We start from the raw sequence: 21828 nt of genomic DNA, 5'->3' as shown, positions 1-21828 counted from the left end.
TCTTTCCTTATAATTTGAGGCTTTATCAGGAGTGCTAAGACTATTAAGTAGTTCTCTGCTACATTGAGCAAAATAGAGACTCGGGACCGAATCTGAGAACTCCAACATTGTGGGAGAGGGTAGATGAGGAGGATTTGCCCGGAAAGATAGGAGGAAACCAGGAGGGTTTTACCATCATGGAAATCCAGAGACATGACCACGCAGGGACAATTACTGGCAGATTCTCTGGGTGTACTGACAAGCTGGGCGTGAGCACTGAATTGTGAGTCCCAACATTGTTCCGGCATGGTTACTATGAGGAGCAGTCTAAAGGAAGGATGGAGGCTGTCTTAGACGGGCTGGAGAAGCTGAAGGCGCATCATTCAGAGGTCTCTCCCGGAGTCATTCCCGGGCCCTTGCAGGAAGGATCTGTGGTCCTTCCAGTTGTTGAGGGCATGAAGTGAATGGATGATAAGAAGCCCAGTGAACTTAGGTTTAAAGAATAGCACAACTGGCCACCACTGTGTTGGGTTTTACCATAGCACGTCGTGAGGTTATCTTTTTTAACATAAGCATATGGTCTGACCATTGTTTTTAAAATTCACTGCCCTGATACAGTGGGTGAGATCTAGTCCTCCCAATAAGGGGAATATTTAATTCCTCTGAGACCCTCCTGGAATACTCCATTACAGCAGAAAATAATCTGGCTAAGAAATGAGAAAGAGAAGGAAGCAGGAATATTCTAGAAAACATATTGATTAGGACAAACTGACTCCATTAGTCTATTTCTTAGCTTAAATCTGTTAATAGATTTTTTTATCATCATAAGCATTTGGTTGCTAGCCAGAAATCCTGGATTTCTGTAGATTGGATATTTGAGGCTTTGGTTTGTTTGTTTGTTTGTTTGGGGGTTTATTATTTATCCTTTTTTTCCCCTCTCTTTTGGTACCACCTCTTTAGAACTGATTGAAAACAGCAGATTTCACACATGACTGTATCTTCTGTGCCCCATGCAGATCTGCAGGGAGTTTAGAGAGACACCTGGTGGCTGGGAAGGTGAAGTACCCCGGCTTTGTTAGCAGATAAAGGATTGGAAGTGTGTCTAAAATTTGGAGGATTTTTGTAGTTGAGAATTTCATTCTTTCTTCCAGTGTTTTTAGTAGGATTGTGGTTGAATTTTTAAAAAAACAGACTTTCATTCTTTTTAGAGCTTCCAGTCTTTCCTAAAAAAAATAAAATTAAATTAATCAGGTGAATTGATCAACTTGATTGCTGGGTTAAATCTTTTGGGAGCAGGGACCCAGGTGAGACAAGAGAAGCAATTGCCTCAAATGCACATTTGAAGGGAAGCTAAAAATATCAGTGATGAATATAGATAAAATTTTAATGGAATATTTTTCTTTGTGTGTGTGTGTGTGTGTGTGTGTGTGTGTGTTTGGGTTTTTTGGGGGGGAGGGTGGGGTTTATTTATTTTTTTTAATGAGGTCTCACTGTGTTGCCCACGCTGGGCTTGAACTTGTGGACTGAAGTGATTTTCCTTCCACGTTTAGGACTACAGGCAGACACCAGCACATCCAGCTCAATGCAATATTTTTTTAAAAAGTGAAAACTAATGCAAAAATTATATTATAAACAAAAATATTGACATTTTAAACACATGATTGGTATCAATGATTTTCCTCTTTTATCTCAGGCTCCCAAAGGTACTGAAAAGAGCTAACATACCCAAGGGCAGAGCCTTGGCCTGGCTCATCTGTGGCCAGTGGATGTTATTCCCTCTTCCCTTCTCTGCTCCCCACCAGTGGTGTCCCCGTCCCTGCTGTGACTCTTCTGTTCTGCCCTCATTCGGATCAGGAGCACAGAGTCTAGTTCAATGGCAACGAGAGGTGAGAAGAAGAAATGGAGAATAGGATGTTAAAAAGTGAGTTGGAGGAAAAATTTCAGGATTAAATCTCCCAGTTTCCAGTTTTCCTTGCTTCCTTAAGGACATACGTTCCTCTATCTTCCTCCCAAATACGTTTTCCAGAAGCCAGGTCTAAGTCACATTGTCACAGGAAAGCCGAGAGCTGAAACTCCAAACATTAAGTTTCTTGTGTTCCCATGAAAGAAAATTTAAAGCCCGACACCAAACGCCATGCAAGAGAACTTTATTATAAGTGACAGTAAAGTAAAAGCAAAGTGAGGCTCCAGCAGAAAGCGTGGGTGGTCTCTGAGCAGAGAAGACAAAGGAGACAACGCTTCTCCACATTTATTACTGTTGGATGCTTACCAGGAGAACTGGGGTCCTCCTGCAGCAACCTTCAGCCAGCAGGTGTGCAACGCATCTTCAGGTCAGTGATGGAGTTAGTTGGTCCTCCCCGGAGCCATCACTGTGGCCATCCGATTTAGGGGGTTTTCATCTGCGAGTCAGTCCCATGTTAATGTGGGCGCTGGGGCAACAGCTGGTCAGAAGTTACCTTAGTGCACCTGCGCTACGGAAGGAATCTTCCCTCCCAGGCAAGTGGAGACACCGATAGCCGAAATTCCCAGCTTCACACCAACCTCAACGGGCCCTGCCAAGAGAACTTTAGATTATGTAGAGGGAAATGAGAGGGAGGAGCGGGGGTATGAAAGATGGTGAGTGAGACAGACATCATTACCCTATGTACATGTACGATCACACGAATGGTACGAATCTGCATTGTGTACAACCACAGAAACGAAAAGATGTACCCCATTTGTGTACAATGAATTAAAATGCAGTCTGTACAAATTTTAAAAGTAACTAAAAATAAATAAATAAATAAATAAATTTCTTAAAACAAAAAGGCAGTCCATTGATCCTTTTCTTCTGACACATTTCCCCATTAGCTCCTTTGCTTCGTTCATTGTCTACAAATTAACTACCACCCTTTGCTTTCTCAGCCACTTTGAAAGTAGTTTAAAGAAGACCCAGAAGTAATCTGGAGAACGCTTGTGACTTGCCATGCATTTCTCTGCTCCTTGCTCGCTACTACCTCACAGCAGGCTCGCGTTTAAATGTATCCCCTGAAAGTCCGCGTGGTGGAAACTTAATCCCCAATTCACATTAATGATATCTGGAAGCAGGACCTTTGGGAGGTCATTGGGATAACATTGGAGGGCAGGATGGGATTATAAGAAGAGCGACCTGAGCTGACACATTCCCTTTGTCTTGCCACCCAGTGTCCCTGCCCTGTTATGACACAAGCAAAAGGTCCTCCCAACCTCCAGAACTGTAAAAAGTAAATCTTTTCTTTATAAATCACTCAGTCTTGGGTACTCTGTTATAGCAACACAAAACCCATGATGACATCCCTCATCGCCACTTTGCTAAGTGGACCTGAGCCAATGAGACATAGGCACTCGGGGTAGGAGGACATTGCTGTGGTGAGAAACCCCCTCCTTGCTCCTTTTCTTTTTTAATGCATCCTTTTGGTTCCTGCATGCCAGGGCCAGGCAGGGAATGGTTGGAATGAGTGCGAATCGAGGACCAGGGATGTGCTGCTTCTCAGGAGTACACAGCTGTGGGAGGTGTTGGGTGTCACTGGCCCCCAGAGTAGCCCAGGTCTCAGTTTTGTTAGCACGGCGCTGTCTGCATTTCCTCATTTCTCTTCATGATGCTTAACAAACTCAGAGTGGGCGCAACTGTGAACAAGAGAAGAGGGTCCCCAGCTGCTTCCCCGAGACTGGGCATTTGCCCAACACTTGCATCCTCACCAGAGAGGAGACGGTTGCCCACATCAGGGAAATACCGCACAATCCTAACCACACAGTCTGCTGTGAAAAGAGGAAGCGGCGACGGTGGGTGAAGACACACTGGCGTGAGGAAGGATCAGAAGCTCTGGAACACCCGGGCCCCGAGACGAAGGCTAGAAAGTTCCCGAGAGAGAGCTTCCCAGCACACAGCAAGGAAAGACCCCAGAAGCAAGAGGAAGCCAGGAGACTCACCCAGGATAAAGTTTTCTGCCTTTCAAACGTATTCCCCTAGGGGCTTCAGGGGCAGAGTGTGCCCTTTGACAACACAGACGTCAGAGCTTGCTGCAGTCCCCGGATCCTTCACCTGGTCACACTGGATACCCCGCATCGTATATCAGCCATTCTCCTGACCCAGAAACCACAGGTCCCGTCTCACCTGCCCCTGTCTGCTCACGAACTTGGCTCTTCTGTTGGCAATTTACTGGGTCTCTTTACCCAGGGGGCTCTTCCTGATGCTGGAGCTGTGTAGTTTAGCAGGGGCATTGTAGGAACTTTTATTCAGAGCCTGCCATATGCCAAGAATGTGGTTGGCGATATATCTGTTTTCTCTTGAGTCCCCAGATAACCCCTTTGGGTAAGTATTACAACCTTATTTTTACAAATGAAAAAAAAAAATGAAACTCTAAGAAATTACTAGTGATCACATGACTAATAAGTGGTGGTCTCAGGATCGAACCTGGGCCACAGGCTTCCTCCTCGGTCTTTATGTTCTTTCTGTTGCATTAGGTCGGGGGGGGGGGGGGGGTGCAGGCTCCAGGCCTCGGGGGCTGCTCCTCTCTACGCAGGACTATACATGAGACATGTGCTAAATACTGAAAAGTCAAGTCTGGGGTCCACGTTCTCAAGGAATTTGACTTTGATATAGGTTAAAATTCATTGACAGTAGACCAACAAAGGAAGGCTCTACACAGCTCCCTCGCCATGAGTGCTTAAAAAAATTTTTTTTTAAATCTGGGAAAAATCATAGGAAATACATCCACGATTCTTTGTCTTAAAACTAACCTTTCCTCCTCTTCTTAGTTCCTTACATTTCTTTTCTCATTGTAGACATTAATGATTTATGCAACCAATAAAGTTCCTCTTTATTTCTGGGCAGCACAGAATAAGGTCAAGTGTCCACTCCCCTGGAACTAGTAGGGATTTAGACAATGAACAGCCAAGTGCATCCGCATGACGCACGTCCACATGGCAGCTGGTCCTCAGTGTGAGGACAAAGTAAAGAGGGAAATGGAGAGAAAGGGGGCGGGGAGAGCTGCTCAGAGCAGGATCACCAGGAAAGGCCACCTGACAAGGAGGCCAGGAGCTGGCCCAAGAGGGAGGAGAGAGAGGGAGCCATGAGGATGTGGCCTCAGGTGCCCCAGGTAGAGGACAGAGAGAGCCAAAGTCCTGAGCAGGAGTGGCAGAGCCTGTTGGTGCAATGGCAAGGGGGCAGCGTGGTGGGACGGAGCAGGCCAGGGGAGGGTGTTGGAGATGGGAAGTAGGGGAGGTGACATGTCGGGCCCTGGAGCTGAGGATTTGGGCTTCCACTCTGAACAAGATGAGAATCCACCGGAGGTTGCTGAGCAGGGGTTAGCAAGGCTAGACTTGTGCTTTAACATGACTACCTGGCCCCTTTGTGGAATCTGACTGTGTTTGGAAATGGGGTCTTCAAGGAAGTAATCAAGGTTAAATGAGGTCCTTGGGGCGGGACCTAATCCAATCCACCTGGTGTCCTTATAAGAAGAGATTAGGACATAAACACCCACAGAGGGAAGACCATGTGAGGACACAGAGAGAAGAAAGTCATGCACAAGCCAAGGAGAAAAGCCTCAGAAGAAACCAACCCTGAACTTCAGAGAAAGAGGAGAGTCGGGGATGACGCCCTGGAGTTTGATTGTTTTAAGTCATGGTTAGAAAAGCTCAAGAGAGCCCGTTGCAGCGGTGCATGCCTATAATCCCAGCAACTCAGGAGGCTGAGGCAGGAGGAATGCAAGTTTGAGGTCAGTCTCGGCAACTTAGCGAGACCCTAAGCAACTTAACGAGGCCCTGTCTCAAAATAAAAAACAAAAAGGACGCAGGATGTGGCTCAGAGGTAAGGCAACCCTTACCACTTGAACCAGTGGTAAGGGTTCAATCCTCAGTACCAAAAAAAAAAAAAAAAAAAAAAGCCAACTCAAGAGTTGGACTCTTCTTTCATGATGCTCAGAAGCACCAAGTCTTTCTTTGCTGGGTATCACTAGGAATTGTCCACTGCACACCACTAACGTTGCTGGGACACCGGGAAAAGGAGGACTCAGCCCCATAACAAGCTCAGATCCTTTTTGTTGCCTGTAGCACAGTGAGATATGGCGCCACTGTTTCTGTTTTCCCTGGAGACCTTCTCTCCTTCTCTTTCGGAATCCCTTTGGTTCTGATCTAAGCCGCATTTCCCCCAGCCAAATGGATTTGGGTACAGTTGCGGGGTAGAGGTCACAATCCTAGAAGCAAAGCAGCGCTCCGGAACTCTACACCTGTGAGTGAAACGCTAGCGCCCCACCCTGCAGGCTCCATGGTCTGACTCCCTTCCCGGCTCTTCACCACTGACAGCCCCTGACCTGGCTGTAGCCACCGTTCCTAACATCAAGGGTGTGTCGCCCATTTGGGGGGATTCTAATTCCTTGCCCATGACACTCTAATGGTCACCTATGTGGGAGGGAGGAGACTCATCCAGCCTCTAGACTTCAAACAGGGCTGCTGGGTGCTCTCCTGGCCCCTTGTATTCTGGCTCTTAATTAGAAAGTCTCCTTTTATGCATAAAAGCCCGTGGGGAAGACAGAGTGAGTTAACTGGCTGAGTTCACTCGGTGTCAGCCCTCCTATGCATCCGCCAAGGGCTCAATGGTCCACCACCTATTTTTGTAAATAAAGTTTTATTGGAACACAGCTGTGCTCACTCATCTGCCTGCCCATGGCTACTTTCACAGTCCAACAGCAGGGTGGTTGTTACAGCCACCATATGGCCAGCAAAGCTGAAAATATTTACTATCTAGTTCTTTACAGAAAGAGTTTGCCAATTTCTGTGACAGATTTAGATAGGATAACTCTCACAAAGAGAGTAACAGGATTAAAAAGACTACTGCAAAAATAAGTAAGTAAATAAATAAATCCACTGTGAATTGACGATAATGTTACCATTGCAATTAAAAAAAAAAAAAAAAAAAAAAAAAGACAAGAAAATGGCAGGGCTGATATTCTCCCACCTGCAGTACAAGCTGTTTGTTAAATAAAACAAATATCCTCTACCTGGGCCTGCAAAGAAGTTGTAGGTTGTGGTGGTGTTGGGGAGAGAGAGAGAGAGAGAGAGAGAGAGAGAGAGGAAGAGGGGTTAGCATGGGAAGAGGGGAGAGGGAAAAAGGGAGAGAAATAAATGGTGGAATTATGGCTACAGGTGACATGCTCTTTTTCCTTATCACTTATTTAGCACTTTTATGGTAGGGTTCACATCGATGAACTCATTATCCCCATTTTATGGATGAAGGAACTGAGGTATAGAGAGATTAAGTAATCTACTCAAAGTTCCACAGCTAGTTAAGTAGTGGGGCCGGACTGGAATCCAAGCAGAATGACTACAGAGTTCTGTGCTCTCAAACTGTATATTAAACAGCTTTTCTTGAAAGCAAGGGCAGACATAAACCCAAAATGTTGAGCGTATGCTGCCTCAGTGAGTAGCACTTTTGCATAACTTTGTATCTAAGCTGTCAACCCTATTCCAGACTCTGGTGCATGGTGAAATAATTTGGAGACCTCTACTTTAAAGAAAATTGGTAATTGTGTGTGTGTGTGTGTGTGTGTGTGTGTGTGTGTGTAAGACGCATGCCCAGGAGGAATCCAGCACATGTAGGGAGTAGCCGTGAAACAGGTCTCTGGCGCTGAGGCCCATCAGGGCATCTCCTGTGAGCTCAGTGAGTTGGGACACATGGTTTAGCAGGTGCCGTAGCACTGAGCAGCCAGAATAACCTCCTCTGACAAGATCTTGGGCTCCAAAGGCTGAGGGTTGCAGGCACAGTGCAAGATCAGCATCCTTTTCCATCCACTCCCTCCTGTGGAGCAGACTGGGGTCCCACCTACCCTTGGCTGCCCAGGTAATGTGGAGGGAGCACTCTGTTGAGAGTCGAGACATTGGATTCCATCCCTGGGTAACCAGGCCTGCTTGGGAGAGCATCTTACCTCTCTGGCCTCAGTTTTTCCATCTGTAAAATGAGTGAGCTTAAATAGATGGTCTCTAAGAGCTCTTTGGGTATTAGCTATGTTCTGATTCTATGTTTAATGAAATGGATAAAATATTAATGTCATATTCATTTATGGGGGGAAAACCCTTTATAAAACATGATATTTGACTTTTGTAGTTTTTGTTCGAAAACATCCACGTAGTAGAATGAAGTTATCTGTCCTTCCCATTTGCCCTCTGCGGCTGCGCTGGAGCTCACTAGGATTCTTCGTCAGACAGGAACTCTAGTCCAAGGAAGGGGAGTGCGGGCCCGTCCTCCTGCAGTGGAAGCAGGGTGCCTCCTGCAGACTTCATTCCAACGCTCAGAAGTTCATGGCGGCTTCAACCAATAAGGAGTTCATGAGAGGGGCCAGGACCCTGAGCAGAGGAAAGGGAAAACTTTCAAGGTCCCCAGCACTTCCCCCCCAAATAAAGATAAAAACAAAATTAAAATATACTTTTAAAAATCCACAGCACCTCGCAGCTGGTAGAATGCTTGCCTCGCAAGCACAAGGCCCTGGGTTCAATCTTCAGCACTGCAAAAAACCCCCCAAAAAAACAAAAAACAACAACAAGAACAACAACAACAAGAACAACAACAACAAAAACACGCAGCCCCAGTAGGAATCTGTTTATCTCTGTTAGGTTGGATTCTGAGTGACCTTTTCTTCATTGTGCTTTTCTGTACTATCTAGTTTTTCTACAATGGACATATATTGCTTATGTAGTAAAAACTGTATTTAAAAATAGGTATGGTCTTATGGAATATTCTTCATGTCCTGATATTATATTTTGAGAGTAGACAAGTGCCTCACAGTGGGTCTGTCTGGAAAGATTTGACTCCCATTAGCTCTGAAATGTTTGGAGTACTTTATGTCTATGAACTTGTGATGAGAGATTTCTGCTTCTCAAAAGGTGCAGAGGTTGAAGGGATTGTTAGGTGGTATGGTTTGGATGTGAGGTGTCCCTCTGAAAGCTCCCATGTTAATGTAGGAGATGAAATTAGTAGATTACGAGAGCTGTAACCTAATCAATGGATTAATCCATTTGATAGGTGGTAACTGCAGGCAAGTGCCGTGTGGCGAGAGAAAGCAGGTCACTGGGGTGTGCCTCGAGGACTATATATTTTGTCCCTGGCTTCTCTCTCTCCCTCCCTGACACTCTCTCCCTTTCTCTCTGCCTCTTGGCTGCTCTGAGCTGCTTTCCTCTGTCCTGCTGTCCTGCCATGATGCTCTGCCTCACCTCAGGCCCAGAGCCATGGAGTTGGTCTACCATGGACTGAACCTCTGAAACCATGAACCCCAAATCAACTTTTCCTCTTCTAAGTTGTTCTGGTCTGGTACTTTGGTCACAGTGAGGGTGAGGAAAAGCTGACTAACACATTATGCTATCTAGAAATTCTCTGGACTGTGGGTCTCTTTTTTCAGGTCACAGTGTTCTCCTTTGGGCGGTGACATCACATAAACTATGGTGAGAAGCTGCTCATGGGTCCAGGAGCAGTAGCTGCCGGCATGAGATCCACGGACTCCCAAACCAAAGGCGTCGAGCGCTCTGCGTCTCTGAATTCATACGTCAAGAGATATGACTGATCCTAAATTAATCCTAAGTTACTGGGGCATTCAGGAAATGGAGTGTACTTAGGAGGATCCAAATTTCTGGATAACTGAAGTTTGTTATAATTACTTTTGTTGTCAGAACCCATATTTAAGAACAACAATCTAAGGCAATCTGCCCATTTTTTGCCTTATTAAACTCCCAATAGTGGAATCATTCCCTCATTTCCTCTTCCATGTAGTGTTCTGGAAGCTATGGGATCACTATATTGCAGGGTTTTTTGGAGGCAGGGGGATTTGATTTGGAGTTGCTGGAGAGATAGAGTTTGGGTTGGAGGATGAACAGGCTCTGGTAAAGACATCCAGTAGTCATTTTTAGAATGAATTTGAGAGGAGTTTGCTTTCTATTCATTAGCGTATTGGCCTCAAAAAGCAAAGACAAGCATTCGTTTAATTTGGTTTGTGTTAACATTGAGAGGTGACCATCAGTTTTCATCATTATCAAAAACAAAAACAAAACAAACTTGTAAGTAACCAACCCAATGCACGGAACTAACCAGATGTAATGGAAGACTACCAGGACCCTGACCTTAGAGGCAGCTTTTTAACAGCAACCACATCAGCCAGCAGAGCATTTGCCAAGCACCTATGACCAGGGGCTGCCCTGGGTGTTGTGTCAGCCTGCAAGGAAGTCACCAGCTCCCTGGCTTCCCATGCCACGTTGAGAAAAGAGACTGAGGAGAGGCATGTCTGTGTTGGGAGCACATAGATTGGGGCAGGAGACCTTGAGCCTGTCACCACCATCTGCCACTAGAGACTGTGCATCCCTGGATCTCAGTTTGCTCCTGGGAGAACAAGGTGTTAAACCAATTCTAAAAGTACATTCAGCTTTGGAGATCAGAGTGGGAGGTTGGAGGAAGCAGGAGCCTGGGCCCCAGGACATGGGTCATTGGATGAGTGAGTCAGACCGGCGAATGAGGAAAACAGCCTTCACAATGAACATAAGGGGACAGGCAATTAAGAAACACACTTAGCTGACGGCTTGGGTGACCCTTCTGCGCGGAGGATATGTTCCTGAAGAGGAACGGGTGACTCATCAGATGTCTGTAACCCGATGAAATAGAGCTATCCAATTTCCTCGCTCTGATTCCAGGCAACCAAATTATCTTAATTTGGTTTCCAAGGCAGTTTCCCCAGGCAAGAGGAGGGACAGACACGAGTGCCCAGACTTCATTAGCAATTGGAAATCAACATTCTTTAGTGGGAGCAAAATTAGATCACATATGAGAAATGCTTGTGAAATTATACAAAGTAGTATTCAAATGCAAAGGGATAGCATGCTCAGTAACATCATCGCTTGTTAGGAATAGTTCTCATGCTGATTTAGTTAGCCCTTGAATCATCTTTTTTTTTTTTTTTTTCCAATTTAAAGAGCCCACAAACCCTTGGTGATTGGTAAATGTAGAAATTCTGGATCTGCAAAGCACATCAGAAGTGCAAAACATTAGCATCTACATAATGCTTTCCAATTCACAGCGTGCCTTCTTACACAGTATATTGGTAGCTCTGGGGGAGAGAGAATATCATTTCCCCCAGTTTGTAGTTCGGGAATGCTCAGAGTCTAGGTAACTCATCCAAATGATGGTGCTCCTAAGGGTTTGGGCTGGCAGTCACACCCAGCTGTTCAACTCCAAATCCAATTTTCAGTGTTGCTGCTTTTTCAGGGAGTGGCAACACCCCCTTTACACAAATACTCACACGCATTTACTATGTGAAATCCAAGCCCAGTGGGACGACTGAAGAGGTGCTCAGAGGCAGAGGTGGTGAAGAACCAGAGTGCCGATGTGTTCAGGAGATGACGGAGCTGTTTCCCCTTCCTGCTTCAAATGCTTCTAGAAGCACATGGGGCCTCTCTGGATGACTGCTCCATGGCTGCATCTGCTGAGCTCCCCTGAGACCCTGCGCTCGGGCAGAATCTGCTTGCTGCAGGTGTGGAACATTCCATTCTCTTTTCTGTACTCTCATTCTGGGGGGTCAGGTGTGCCCTTGGTTCCGGCTTCAATTCTTTTCTTTGGTCTGGGTGGAGTTCCTGCTGCAGTTGACTAGGGACCCTCCACTGGGGTGGCTTTCCCAGAACAGCACTGCCTAACACACCCTGAGCTCCCAGCATCTCGGTGACTGGAGCTGCCAGTCTCCGATTACCTGAAGGGAGAGCTGGTGGGTCTGTGTCAAGATACTGGTCCTACATGCAATGCAAGCTGGGGCTCTCCATCTGCCAGGTGAGACTGGCACAGTGCAGGTTCTTTGTGCCCAGTCCCTTTCCATTCACAGAGGGAAGAGAAAGGCCACGCTGCCAGGCTGGGACTTTTTAGAAGATGAGCAAAATGATGGTCTGGCTCCATTCCTGCTTCTCCTTTTGCTGGATTTATTTTGCTACTTCTAGACTGAGAGGTAAGAGGTTGGTGGTATGTAACCATCTATGCTCTTCTGGGGTCATTCTTTGGTGGGAAGTGGGGTAGGGCAGGAAAGGCAGGAGAACTGATCTAACTGCAGGAAGTGTTTGTGCTCCTCACTGCCTGGTGCTGATCTAGGTAGAACATGCCAGAAAAACAACCCATCCATCTACCTAAAACTTCTCCCTAGGCAATGTTGGGCCATCCCCCATTTTCGACCTCAGCCTGGTAGTCTTTGTCTTGAGTACACACAGCACCCTGAATGTTGATACTGTTTTCTCTTTCTGAGCAGCTGTAGAAACGGCAGATGGAAAATATGCTCAGAAGTTGTTTAATGACCTTTTTGAGAATTATTCCAATGCTCTTCGTCCAGTAGAAGACACAGATAAAGTTCTGAACGTCACCCTGCAGATTACACTTTCTCAGATTAAGGATATGGTGAGTAACATAGAGATGTGACATTTGGAAGGAGTCTCAGAATGAAAGAGAGCATGCTTCCTGAAGAGAAAGTCTTAGGGGGAACTTGAGAGGGAATGAAGCAGAGTCCTGTGTACAAGCTGGCAGGAGAAGAGAATGAAAGAGGGGGGAAGTTTTCTACAAAACAATTTCACTAAACGTTATCTCATGTTCATTAATGTGACCTACGACTCTGACCATGAACCTTAGCAGTTTTAGATACTATAAAGAAAGGTGGGGTTCCGTATTGTATGATTCCACTTACACCACATTTGTAAAGTAGGTAAATCCATCCAGAGAGAAAGCAGAGAGGTTGCCAGAAGCTGGGGAGAGAAAGTACGAGACTGCTCAGTGGTTATGGGGCATCTTGGGGACGGCAATGAGAATGTTCTTGAATTAGATAGTGGTGAGGGTTGCACAACCTTGAGAATGTACTGGAAGCCACTGAATTGTACACTTCTAAAATGGTTAAGATGATTTTGATGTTACATGAATTTAATCTGAATTTTAACAAAAGTAAGCTGATGTTTTAAGATGACATAGCTTTAGTGCACATATGTATTTTATTACACAAAGGCATAAGACTCAAAGGATATTTTCCTTGCTCTATTAGTTGATCCCTTTTCAGAGGAAATCAAGTAGTGGATCCATGCAAAAATCCAAAGACTTAAGTATTTATCCACTTTGCATTCTGAACACTAAATCAAGAGGAAAAAATGACCTTGGTAGTCAATCAAGATGATAGAATTAAAAAGTTATCATTTTTTAATTGAAAATCTCACTTATTAATGTAAAGAGCCAGTGTTCTCAAGATGAAATGCATTTGGTTGAAGTGTCTACCAGATAAAGTGACATTTGGATAAACTGTGTAGGATGAAAGAAATCAAATTCTGACTGCCTATCTATGGATTCGCCAAACATGGCACGATGCGTATCTCACGTGGGATCGAGACCAGTATGATGGCCTGGATTCCATCAGGATTCCCAGTGACCTGGTGTGGAGGCCAGACATTGTCCTGTATAACAAGTAAGTGCAAGTCCAGGTTTTCCTGGAATGAACCTGTTGGTCTAATAGAACATAAACATAATGAAAAAGGAATGTTCAAAACATGCATGAAGTTAAGGATTAGTCCATGTTCTTAGGTCTTGAAATTATGGTTGTGAAATCTCAAATAGTAAAATAATAGGTCATAGAAGCTTAAAGATGGAAGGTTATCAAAGAAGGTTATTAAAGAAGGATGGTTATCAAATTTCATCTATAGTCTCCTTTTTCAGGTGAGAAATTGGAAACTGCATTAGTTTGCTACAGCTGCTGTAACAAAATAGCACACATTGGGTGACCTAGAGAACAGAAATTCATGCTCTCACAGTTCTGGAGGCTGGAAATGTGAAATCAAGAATTAGCACCCTCTGAGGGCTGTGAGGAGCAGCATGTTCATGCCTGTCCTCTGGTTTCTGAGGGTTTCCTGGCATCTTCAGCAATTGCAGAAGCAGTACCCTGAACTCTGCCTTCATCTTCACATGAAGCTGTCCTTCTGCTGCCTGTGCCTAAAATTCCCATTTTATAAAGAGACCATGATTTTGGCTTGGATGCCCACCCTACTCCAGCATGACCTCATCTTATCTAACTATACTAACAATGATCCTAATCTTTTTTTCTCTTTCCACATTTTTATTGGTTCATTATAGTGATGGGATTATAATGATCCCAATTTTAAATAAGGTCCCATTCTGAAATGTGGAGGAGGGATTAGGACTTCAAAATATTAATATTCTGGGGATATAATTTATGTAACAGTGGCACTCACTGTTCATGATTATATAGCAATAACAATGATGCTACTAAAATTAAATTGGAATGACATCTAGAAACTGGACCATGGATATTGGACTCTGTAGAGGAAAAGATAAATTGGATCATAGGACAGTTGACTCTTTCCTACTCTTGGAGCAAGGGACCTTGGGTTAATAGGTAGGTATGGATTATGTTCCTCAACTATAAAGTGCACATGAATCACCTAGAAATCTTGTCAAAATACAGATTCAGATTCACTGGGTGGGCCCGTGTTCTTCCTTTCTTCAAGCTCCAAACAGTGTTGGTGCTGCTGGTCCACAGGCTACACTAGGAGAAGGAACCAGAGATTTCTATCACAATCGAAACTCAGTTTTCCCACCTGTTGTGCAGGGAATAATTTTCTTTCTCTCTGTCTTTCTTTCTTTCTTCTGGAAAACCAACTTTCTGTGGGTTGAGAAAGGTTCCTCTGTGGTTCAGAACAGTGTGAATGAGAGGCAGTTTGGGGTGGGATGCTCCCGGGGGTAGAGCCTTCTACTGGGCACAAATTTCCTTTAAGGAAGCAAGACTGGTGGATGGCAGCTGGATTTTAGTATTGCTCCTGCAAGAGAGCTCACCCAAGGGCCACCATCTATTGAATCATAGCCCCAAGCCTGCTGTCCATTCCCCACTCTGAGCGACCAGAGGAATCTTCCATAGTCCTTCCAAGCAACACAACATTCAAGAACAAAACTGGTGCCTTATTACTCCAGTTCACCCTTCAGAATACAAATTGGCTTAGATGATTTCTTAGGGCATTCTGTAAGTTCTAACAATTTTCCCTGGAAAACAAACAGAACACTGGTTCTCTCCTCTGGTTTGTTTGATTGGCCAAGGCAGTGACCAACTCTTACTGAAATGCTTCCTTGCAAGCTCCAGCCAAACCCTATGTCAAGTGACCCTAGTGCCCCATGTTAGAGAAGCCAGTTCTGTACTCATGAGCTCATGCAGACAGTTCCTCTGTCTTGTAATGGCAGTGGAGAAAGAGTAATTTCCTAAAGGAAAATAGAATTTCTGTACCCCAAAATGTAAGGCATAGATGTTGGTAAGGCAAAAGATGATATAACCAGAATAAGTGATTATCTCTAAGATTATGGATGACTGTTTTTCTCTGTGTTTTCCAAATACAAATATACAATTCTCACAACAGCAACAAAAAACTATTTTTAATGTTCTGGTACCTACATGAACAAAATCAGGTAAGCAAATTTTAGTCTCAACAGGTTTACCTTTTGTCTATATGTTCAAATCATTGACCTGGGGCTGGGGATATAGCTCAGTTGGTAAAGTGCTTGCTTTGCATGCACAAGGCCCTGGGTTCAGTTCGCAGCACCACACACATACAAAAAAAAATCATTGACCTGGACAAAGGGAGTAGCCCTGGGAATAGATGGAAGGAACACAGAACAGAGATGCTTTAAAGGAAGAATGGCAGAGAACCTGGCCCTGATGGGGAGATGGGGAGAAGGGCACATTAGAGGTGCTTCCAGACTCTCAAGCCAGGCTATCAGGTAGAAGGTGATCCATTGCCAAAGATACTGACGTGACCGGCACAAAGCAGTGAAATATCTTGGGTAAAGCAGTTGAGTTCTCTTAGGAAGAGACTGTCATTGTCCTCATCTGACCTCCAGGGCTGATGACGAGTCTTCAGAGCCTGTAAATACCAATGTGGTCCTGCGGTACGATGGGCTCATCACCTGGGACGCACCAGCCATCACCAAAAGTTCCTGTGTGGTAGATGTCACCTACTTCCCCTTTGATAACCAGCAGTGCAACCTGACTTTTGGTTCCTGGACCTACAACGGCAATCAGGTGGACATATTCAACGCCCTGGACAGCGGGGATCTCTCTGACTTCATTGAAGATGTGGAATGGCAGGTCCGTGGCATGCCTGCTGTGAAGAATGTGATCTCCTACGGCTGCTGCTCCGAGCCTTACCCAGATGTCACCTTCACCCTCCTTCTCAAGAGGAGGTCCTCATTCTATATAGTCAACCTCCTCATCCCTTGCGTCCTCATATCTTTCCTAGCTCCCTTGAGTTTCTATCTCCCAGCAGCCTCGGGGGAGAAAGTCTCCCTGGGAGTGACCATCCTGTTGGCCATGACTGTGTTTCAGCTAATGGTGGCAGAGATCATGCCAGCCTCAGAAAACGTCCCTCTGATAGGTGAGTTCAAGTGTTTTATGCTTTGAGCCTCGCTTAGTAGTGACTGGAAGACATGTGTCTGCCATTAAATTGTAACAAATGGGCCAACTGAAGTCTTTATATGTTGCATAATTCACTGGGTGTCCGCAATTGGTATCTTAGATAGGGCTGTTGGAACAAAATTAGTCTTTTTGTCTCTGGGTTTACACACAGGACAAGAAGATGCATTATAGTTTAAAGCAGTGGTTCTCAGAGTGATGGTCCCTGGACACATCACCTGGGAACTTACATTATGCAAATTCTCAGGATCCGTGCTAGACCTACTGAATTAGAAATTCTGGAGGTGAGGCCTGGCAATCTCTGAAACAAGCCTTCCAGGTGATTCTGATGCACTTTCTGTTCCAGTCAGAAAACCTCTGACTCAGAAGGTAAGGCTCAGATTTTGAAGTTAAAGAAGCCTGCATTTGATTGCTGACTTCACCACTGACTCTTAGATCAACCCTGGGCAAGTTACTTCATCTTTTAGTCTCTGCTTCATCATCTGCAAAATTTGTATAATTGCTACCTCCTGAGAAATTGCTTGGCACAGAGCCTGGCATATGGCAAGTATTGAATTAAAGTGCCTTTTATTATCTTTTTACATTATGAGGACTTTTCTTCTGGGAAGAGCAACAAACATGATAGAAAGATGAGCTGGAGTTCTAAGCCTGACATTCACCCTTAATGGGGCAGTTCTCCATATTTACTGGGTATAAGTGCAATGGAAGAACTACACTGAAGGAGTTTGGTTTAACAATTTTGACCAAGATTTGGGAATTTAAGGTCAGACCACATTTTCAAAAATCTGCAATTATGAAATGTTTTTCCAAAGGTGGACTATAGGATGAGGTGATCACCCCCATCTCCCTGCTCCTCACCTACCTTGGTCTGAGATCTCTCCTGTCATGCTGTTCGCACCCACTTCCTCCACTGGGGTTGTCCCTCAGAGCCAATACCTCCATCTCAGCAACTTTCTGTTGGAATAAATGCTTACGAGAATGAAAAGCTAGACCTAACTTTTAGTTCTTTAAAATAAGCAATGAGGAGAAATTTCAGAACTCCAAGGGACTTAAGAGTCCCTTAGTTCAAAGGGATGCTGAATGACCTTTTCCTCTCTATGGAATCCAGTTACTGAATGTTCAGACATCACTATCTTGATTTCTCTGGAGATTTCTCCCTTTTCATTTCTCTTCTAGCAACACCTACACACGCACATCTTTTTGAGAAATAAACACATAAAGTTTTCCTCTCCAGTAATGAAAAGGAAGAGAGACATTGGCATTTTTATTGCCTCTCTTGAGGAAGAAATGATTTACAGTAATGACATCCAATCATAACTCTGTTTGAAGTGGATCCATTGGCAGGTCTCTCTCTTCTTTAGCCTTGACATTCAACACCTAGTTGGCACAATTTCTAAAGAGAGATGACTCTCAAGATTTTGCAAGCTCCACTTGCTCTGTTTCTATTATGGCATGGATTTTTTTTTTCAGGAAGTGTGTACACAGATCTTGAGAATATTAACAATCACAATTTGTTATTAGTAGCACCTAGGAAATGTGCTCCTAATTTTACAGAAACATGTTTAAGTTTTCTGCATTATGTGTAACATTTGGTGCGTGTTTCTGTTACATGGTATTTATCTTACAAAATCGACTTCCCTTTTTAAATTAACCTGAATTTGAAACAATTAATAAATGGATAATAAACATTGTCAAATGCTTTATCTTCATCTGTTGAGATAATCACATGAGTTTTCTCTTTCACACATTAATACAGTGAATTACATCAATATGTTTTCTGATGTTGAACTTCTTTGTATTTCTGGACCAAACTCTCCCTTGCCATGATAGATTAGCATTTGAAGACACTGTGAGATTCAGTTAGTTAATATTTATATAGAACTTCTCAAATATGTCTTTAAGTGAAATGACCATTATATTTCTTTTCTCATCACTTTAAAGATCCAGGTTAAATCGACTTCACAGAATAAAGTTATCCCTCCTTTTCAATTTCTGGAACAACTTACACAAGATATGAACTTTTGTTCCTTGAAAGTTTGATAAAACTCATTAATAAATTCTTTGGGGCCTAGAGTTTTTTCCTATATGGGGTGAAGAAGTATAATTAACTCCCATTTCTATTCAAGTGTTCTTTCTTCTTGCACTAATTTTGACATTTGATATTTCCTAGAAATTCATCTAGATTATCAAATACATTACCATAAAGATGTTTCTATTATGATTTTATTCTTTCTAAATTTCTATTCTTTTGTATTCTCTCTTCCTCACTTTCTATTTACCCTGTGAGTGGGCATATCAAAGGTTTATCAGTTTTATTATTCTTTTATTCTTCTCTTTTATCGTTTTCTCTTCTGAGATGGGACCTAGCTATGTTGCCCAGGCTAGCTCCAACCTCTGGGTTCAAGCAATCCTCCTAGCTCAGCCTCTGAAGTAGTTGGAACTAGAGGCCCACGCCACCAGTGCCCAGGTTTATTACTCTTTTCAAAAGCTTTCCTTTGTTTTGTTTATCTTCTTAGTTCTTTGTTCTATATTTCTTGAACTTGCATTCTTATCTTTATTGCTTCCTTCCTTCATTTCCCTTTTTCATGTGTATTTGCTTTAAATATTCCCATTTTAAAGATAGAGTGACACAGTGTTCTTTTCTTACCCAGTAGTAATTCTCCATATTAGTGAAGTTTAAAGACAAGCCTGAGACCTGGGCAAGTTCATTAGCCACTTGTTTGTTGAGAGTCTTTCACATCATGATTTCGGCACACTTTTGCAAACATTTTTAATTTGAAATCAAAAAAAGTGCTGAAAAACTTTACATGTGTCATTTCAGTTAAGCTTCCCCATATTTTCATGATACTACTCTTTTTTTTTTGGTACTGAGGATTGAACTCAGGGCCACTCAACCACCGAGCCACATCCCCAGCCCTATTCTGTATTTTATTTAGAGACAGGGTCTCACTGAGTTGCTTAGCGCCTTGCTATTGCTGAGGCTGGCTTTGAACTCGTGATCCTCCTTCTTCGGCCTCTGGAGTCGCTGGGATTACAGGTGTGTGCCACCACGCCCTCCTTCATGATACTGTTCTTATACTCATTTCCCAGAGCAGGAATCTGAAGCTTGGCAGCACTCTTTATCTTATTCTAGGTTACAAGTCCAGTAGGTGACAAAGCTGGGATTTGAACTCAAGATGTCTGATTCAGAAGTCTGCACTAGTGACCACTGGGTAGACCAGTTCCTAAAAAAAGGTGCTGGTTTCTTTCTCTTTAAGCAAATCCAAGGACTGTGTTAAAGCTGACTCCCCTGTTGTTGTTTTAATTCCAGGAAAATACTACATCGCCACCATGGCCTTGATCACAGCCTCCACGGCCTTGACCATAATGGTGATGAATATCCACTTCTGCGGGGCTGAGGCCCGGCCAGTGCCTCACTGGGCCAGGGTGGTCATCCTGAAGTACATGTCCCGGATCTTGTTTGTCTATGACGTGGGGGAGAGCTGCCTCAGCCCTCGCCACAGCAGGGAGCGGGACCACCTCATGAAGGTGTATGGCAAACTCCCAGAGTCAAACCTGAAAACAGCCAGGAACAAAGACCTTTCCAGAAAGAAGGAAATGAACAAACTCTTTAAAAATGACCTGGGGTGCCAGGGTGAGAACCCACAGGACACTGACAGTCACTGTGCACGGTATGAAGCGCTGACGAGAAATATCGAGTACATAGCCAAGTGCCTCAAAGATCACAAGGCCACCCACTCCAAGGGGAGTGAATGGAAGAAGGTTGCGAAAGTCATAGACCGGTTTTTCATGTGGATTTTTTTCATTATGGTGTTCGTGATGACTATTTTGATCATAGCAAGAGCGGATTAGGAGATATTTGATACCAGGGAGAAGTTAAAAAAAAATCCTTATGATCTACTCCAATGTTCTTTCAAGTCAGATTGTTGTTTAAACGTAGTTTAGAGGTTTTGCCATTTGTACTTTCTATTTTTAACTTCAAGTCCATATTGGAGCTATCTATCAGGTTAAAAGGAGATCCAAAATTTCCAGGGTGGAAAGCTGGAGGAAATAAGGAAGGACCCCTTTTACAGCCTTCCAGAATTTTGGGTGACACCTCTAACTGACATAATTATTCACCTCTTTTGCTGTGCAGATAACAAAGCACCTCAAATTACTGTTTAAAGGAAAAAGCAAAGCAAAACAAGACAAACTCATTTTCCCATTCTCCCCTTAGTTCATATTAAAATATGCTTTTGTTGTTGTTGGAAAAGTCTTCCTTTAGTTTGATGTAATGTTCTCTATTAGACTTTTCTTTGACTTGGGCTGGCATCACGGTTAGCTCTGACAAAGGGCTTCTCTTGTACAAGTATTTTCCTCCTTGTTCCCTCTTTTGTCAACTCACCTTCTAAAACATGCTCTTAAATATTAACATTAACATCATGTAAACCTGAGTCTCAGTGGTAACTCTGCTAGACAAGGTACATTTTAAGCCAAATCTCAAATGGTGGGGAAAGGTTTTGTCCTGCATGAAGTCTGAGGGTCAGCAATCAGAAAGGGAAGAGAACTTCTTCTAATGGTGATGCCACATATGTTGGTTATGGTTTAGGGTTATAAACCCTAAAGATGAGATCATTCCCACATTGACTTTCATTAAAATAAGATAAATGAAGTTGTTCCTACACTGAGTCTCTGACTGAAAAGAGGTCATCAGCAAGCTGACTCACTCATTCAACTATTCACCATTTATTTTCTCCTACATATAATAAAGCAATATGATTTGCATTTGCATTGGCTGTCATAGCCAATCTTGTGATCTTCACAATAATTCTTTGAGAAAGGCAGGCAGGTATTGTTGTTCTTTGTCAGAGGGAGAATTTGTGGCTTAGGAAAGTGGGTATAAGTGACCTACATCCTCAATGTCCAACTAGGTAGTAAGTGGAGCTGAGATTCAACCCTTGGTACTATGGCTCCAAGTGGAACCAGGTTTGCTGAGGCCACACTGCTTTTGACCATGACAGATTATAATTTAGGGACTTTTGTTCTTTACTCTAAACTTTTTGACTTAATTCACTTCCTGTATATCTCAGCTCCTTTTCTACTTTCAATCAAATGTACCTTCAAAGATGGCCATTTCCTAATCTTCACAATCTAGAGTGTGTTAATTTACCTGGCAATGAAGAATTAAGATGGTAGATCAAATGACCCTGAGATGGGGAGATTATCCTGGATTATGCAGGTAGGTCCAATGTAATCACGAGGATCATTTTCAGCGAAAGAAGGAAGCAAAAGAGAGAACCAGAGAGATGGTGTCATGAGAAGGACTCAACCAAGTCCTTTACTGGCTTTGCAAATAGAGAAAAGGAACAATGAACAAACAATATGAGCGACTTCT

General features: G+C 43.6%; 1 protein-coding gene across 2 annotated transcripts; it reads left to right on the top strand.

Moving 5' to 3' along the window:
• Positions 1-11368: 11368 nt before the first annotated feature.
• Positions 11369-21111, top strand: Chrna9 (cholinergic receptor nicotinic alpha 9 subunit). Of its 2 annotated transcripts, none has more exons than XM_047566971.1 (6): positions 11369-11501; positions 11844-11963; positions 12258-12403; positions 13294-13448; positions 15884-16416; positions 19765-21111. In XM_047566971.1, the coding sequence occupies exons 2-6, from the start codon at positions 11888-11890 to the stop codon at positions 20304-20306; spliced, it is 1452 nt and encodes a 483-aa protein (XP_047422927.1). In that variant the 5' UTR covers positions 11369-11501; positions 11844-11887; the 3' UTR covers positions 20307-21111. The 2 variants fall into 2 exon arrangements, with proteins under 2 accessions (XP_047422927.1, XP_047422928.1); XM_047566972.1 differs by having other exon boundaries at positions 11417-11501; positions 11827-11963.
• Positions 21112-21828: the final 717 nt, after the last annotated feature.

This window comes from Sciurus carolinensis, chromosome 10 (assembly GCF_902686445.1).
Source record: "Sciurus carolinensis chromosome 10, mSciCar1.2, whole genome shotgun sequence".
Classification (NCBI taxonomy): domain Eukaryota; kingdom Metazoa; phylum Chordata; class Mammalia; order Rodentia; family Sciuridae; genus Sciurus; species Sciurus carolinensis.
This window is presented reverse-complemented; position numbering and strand designations above follow the sequence as displayed.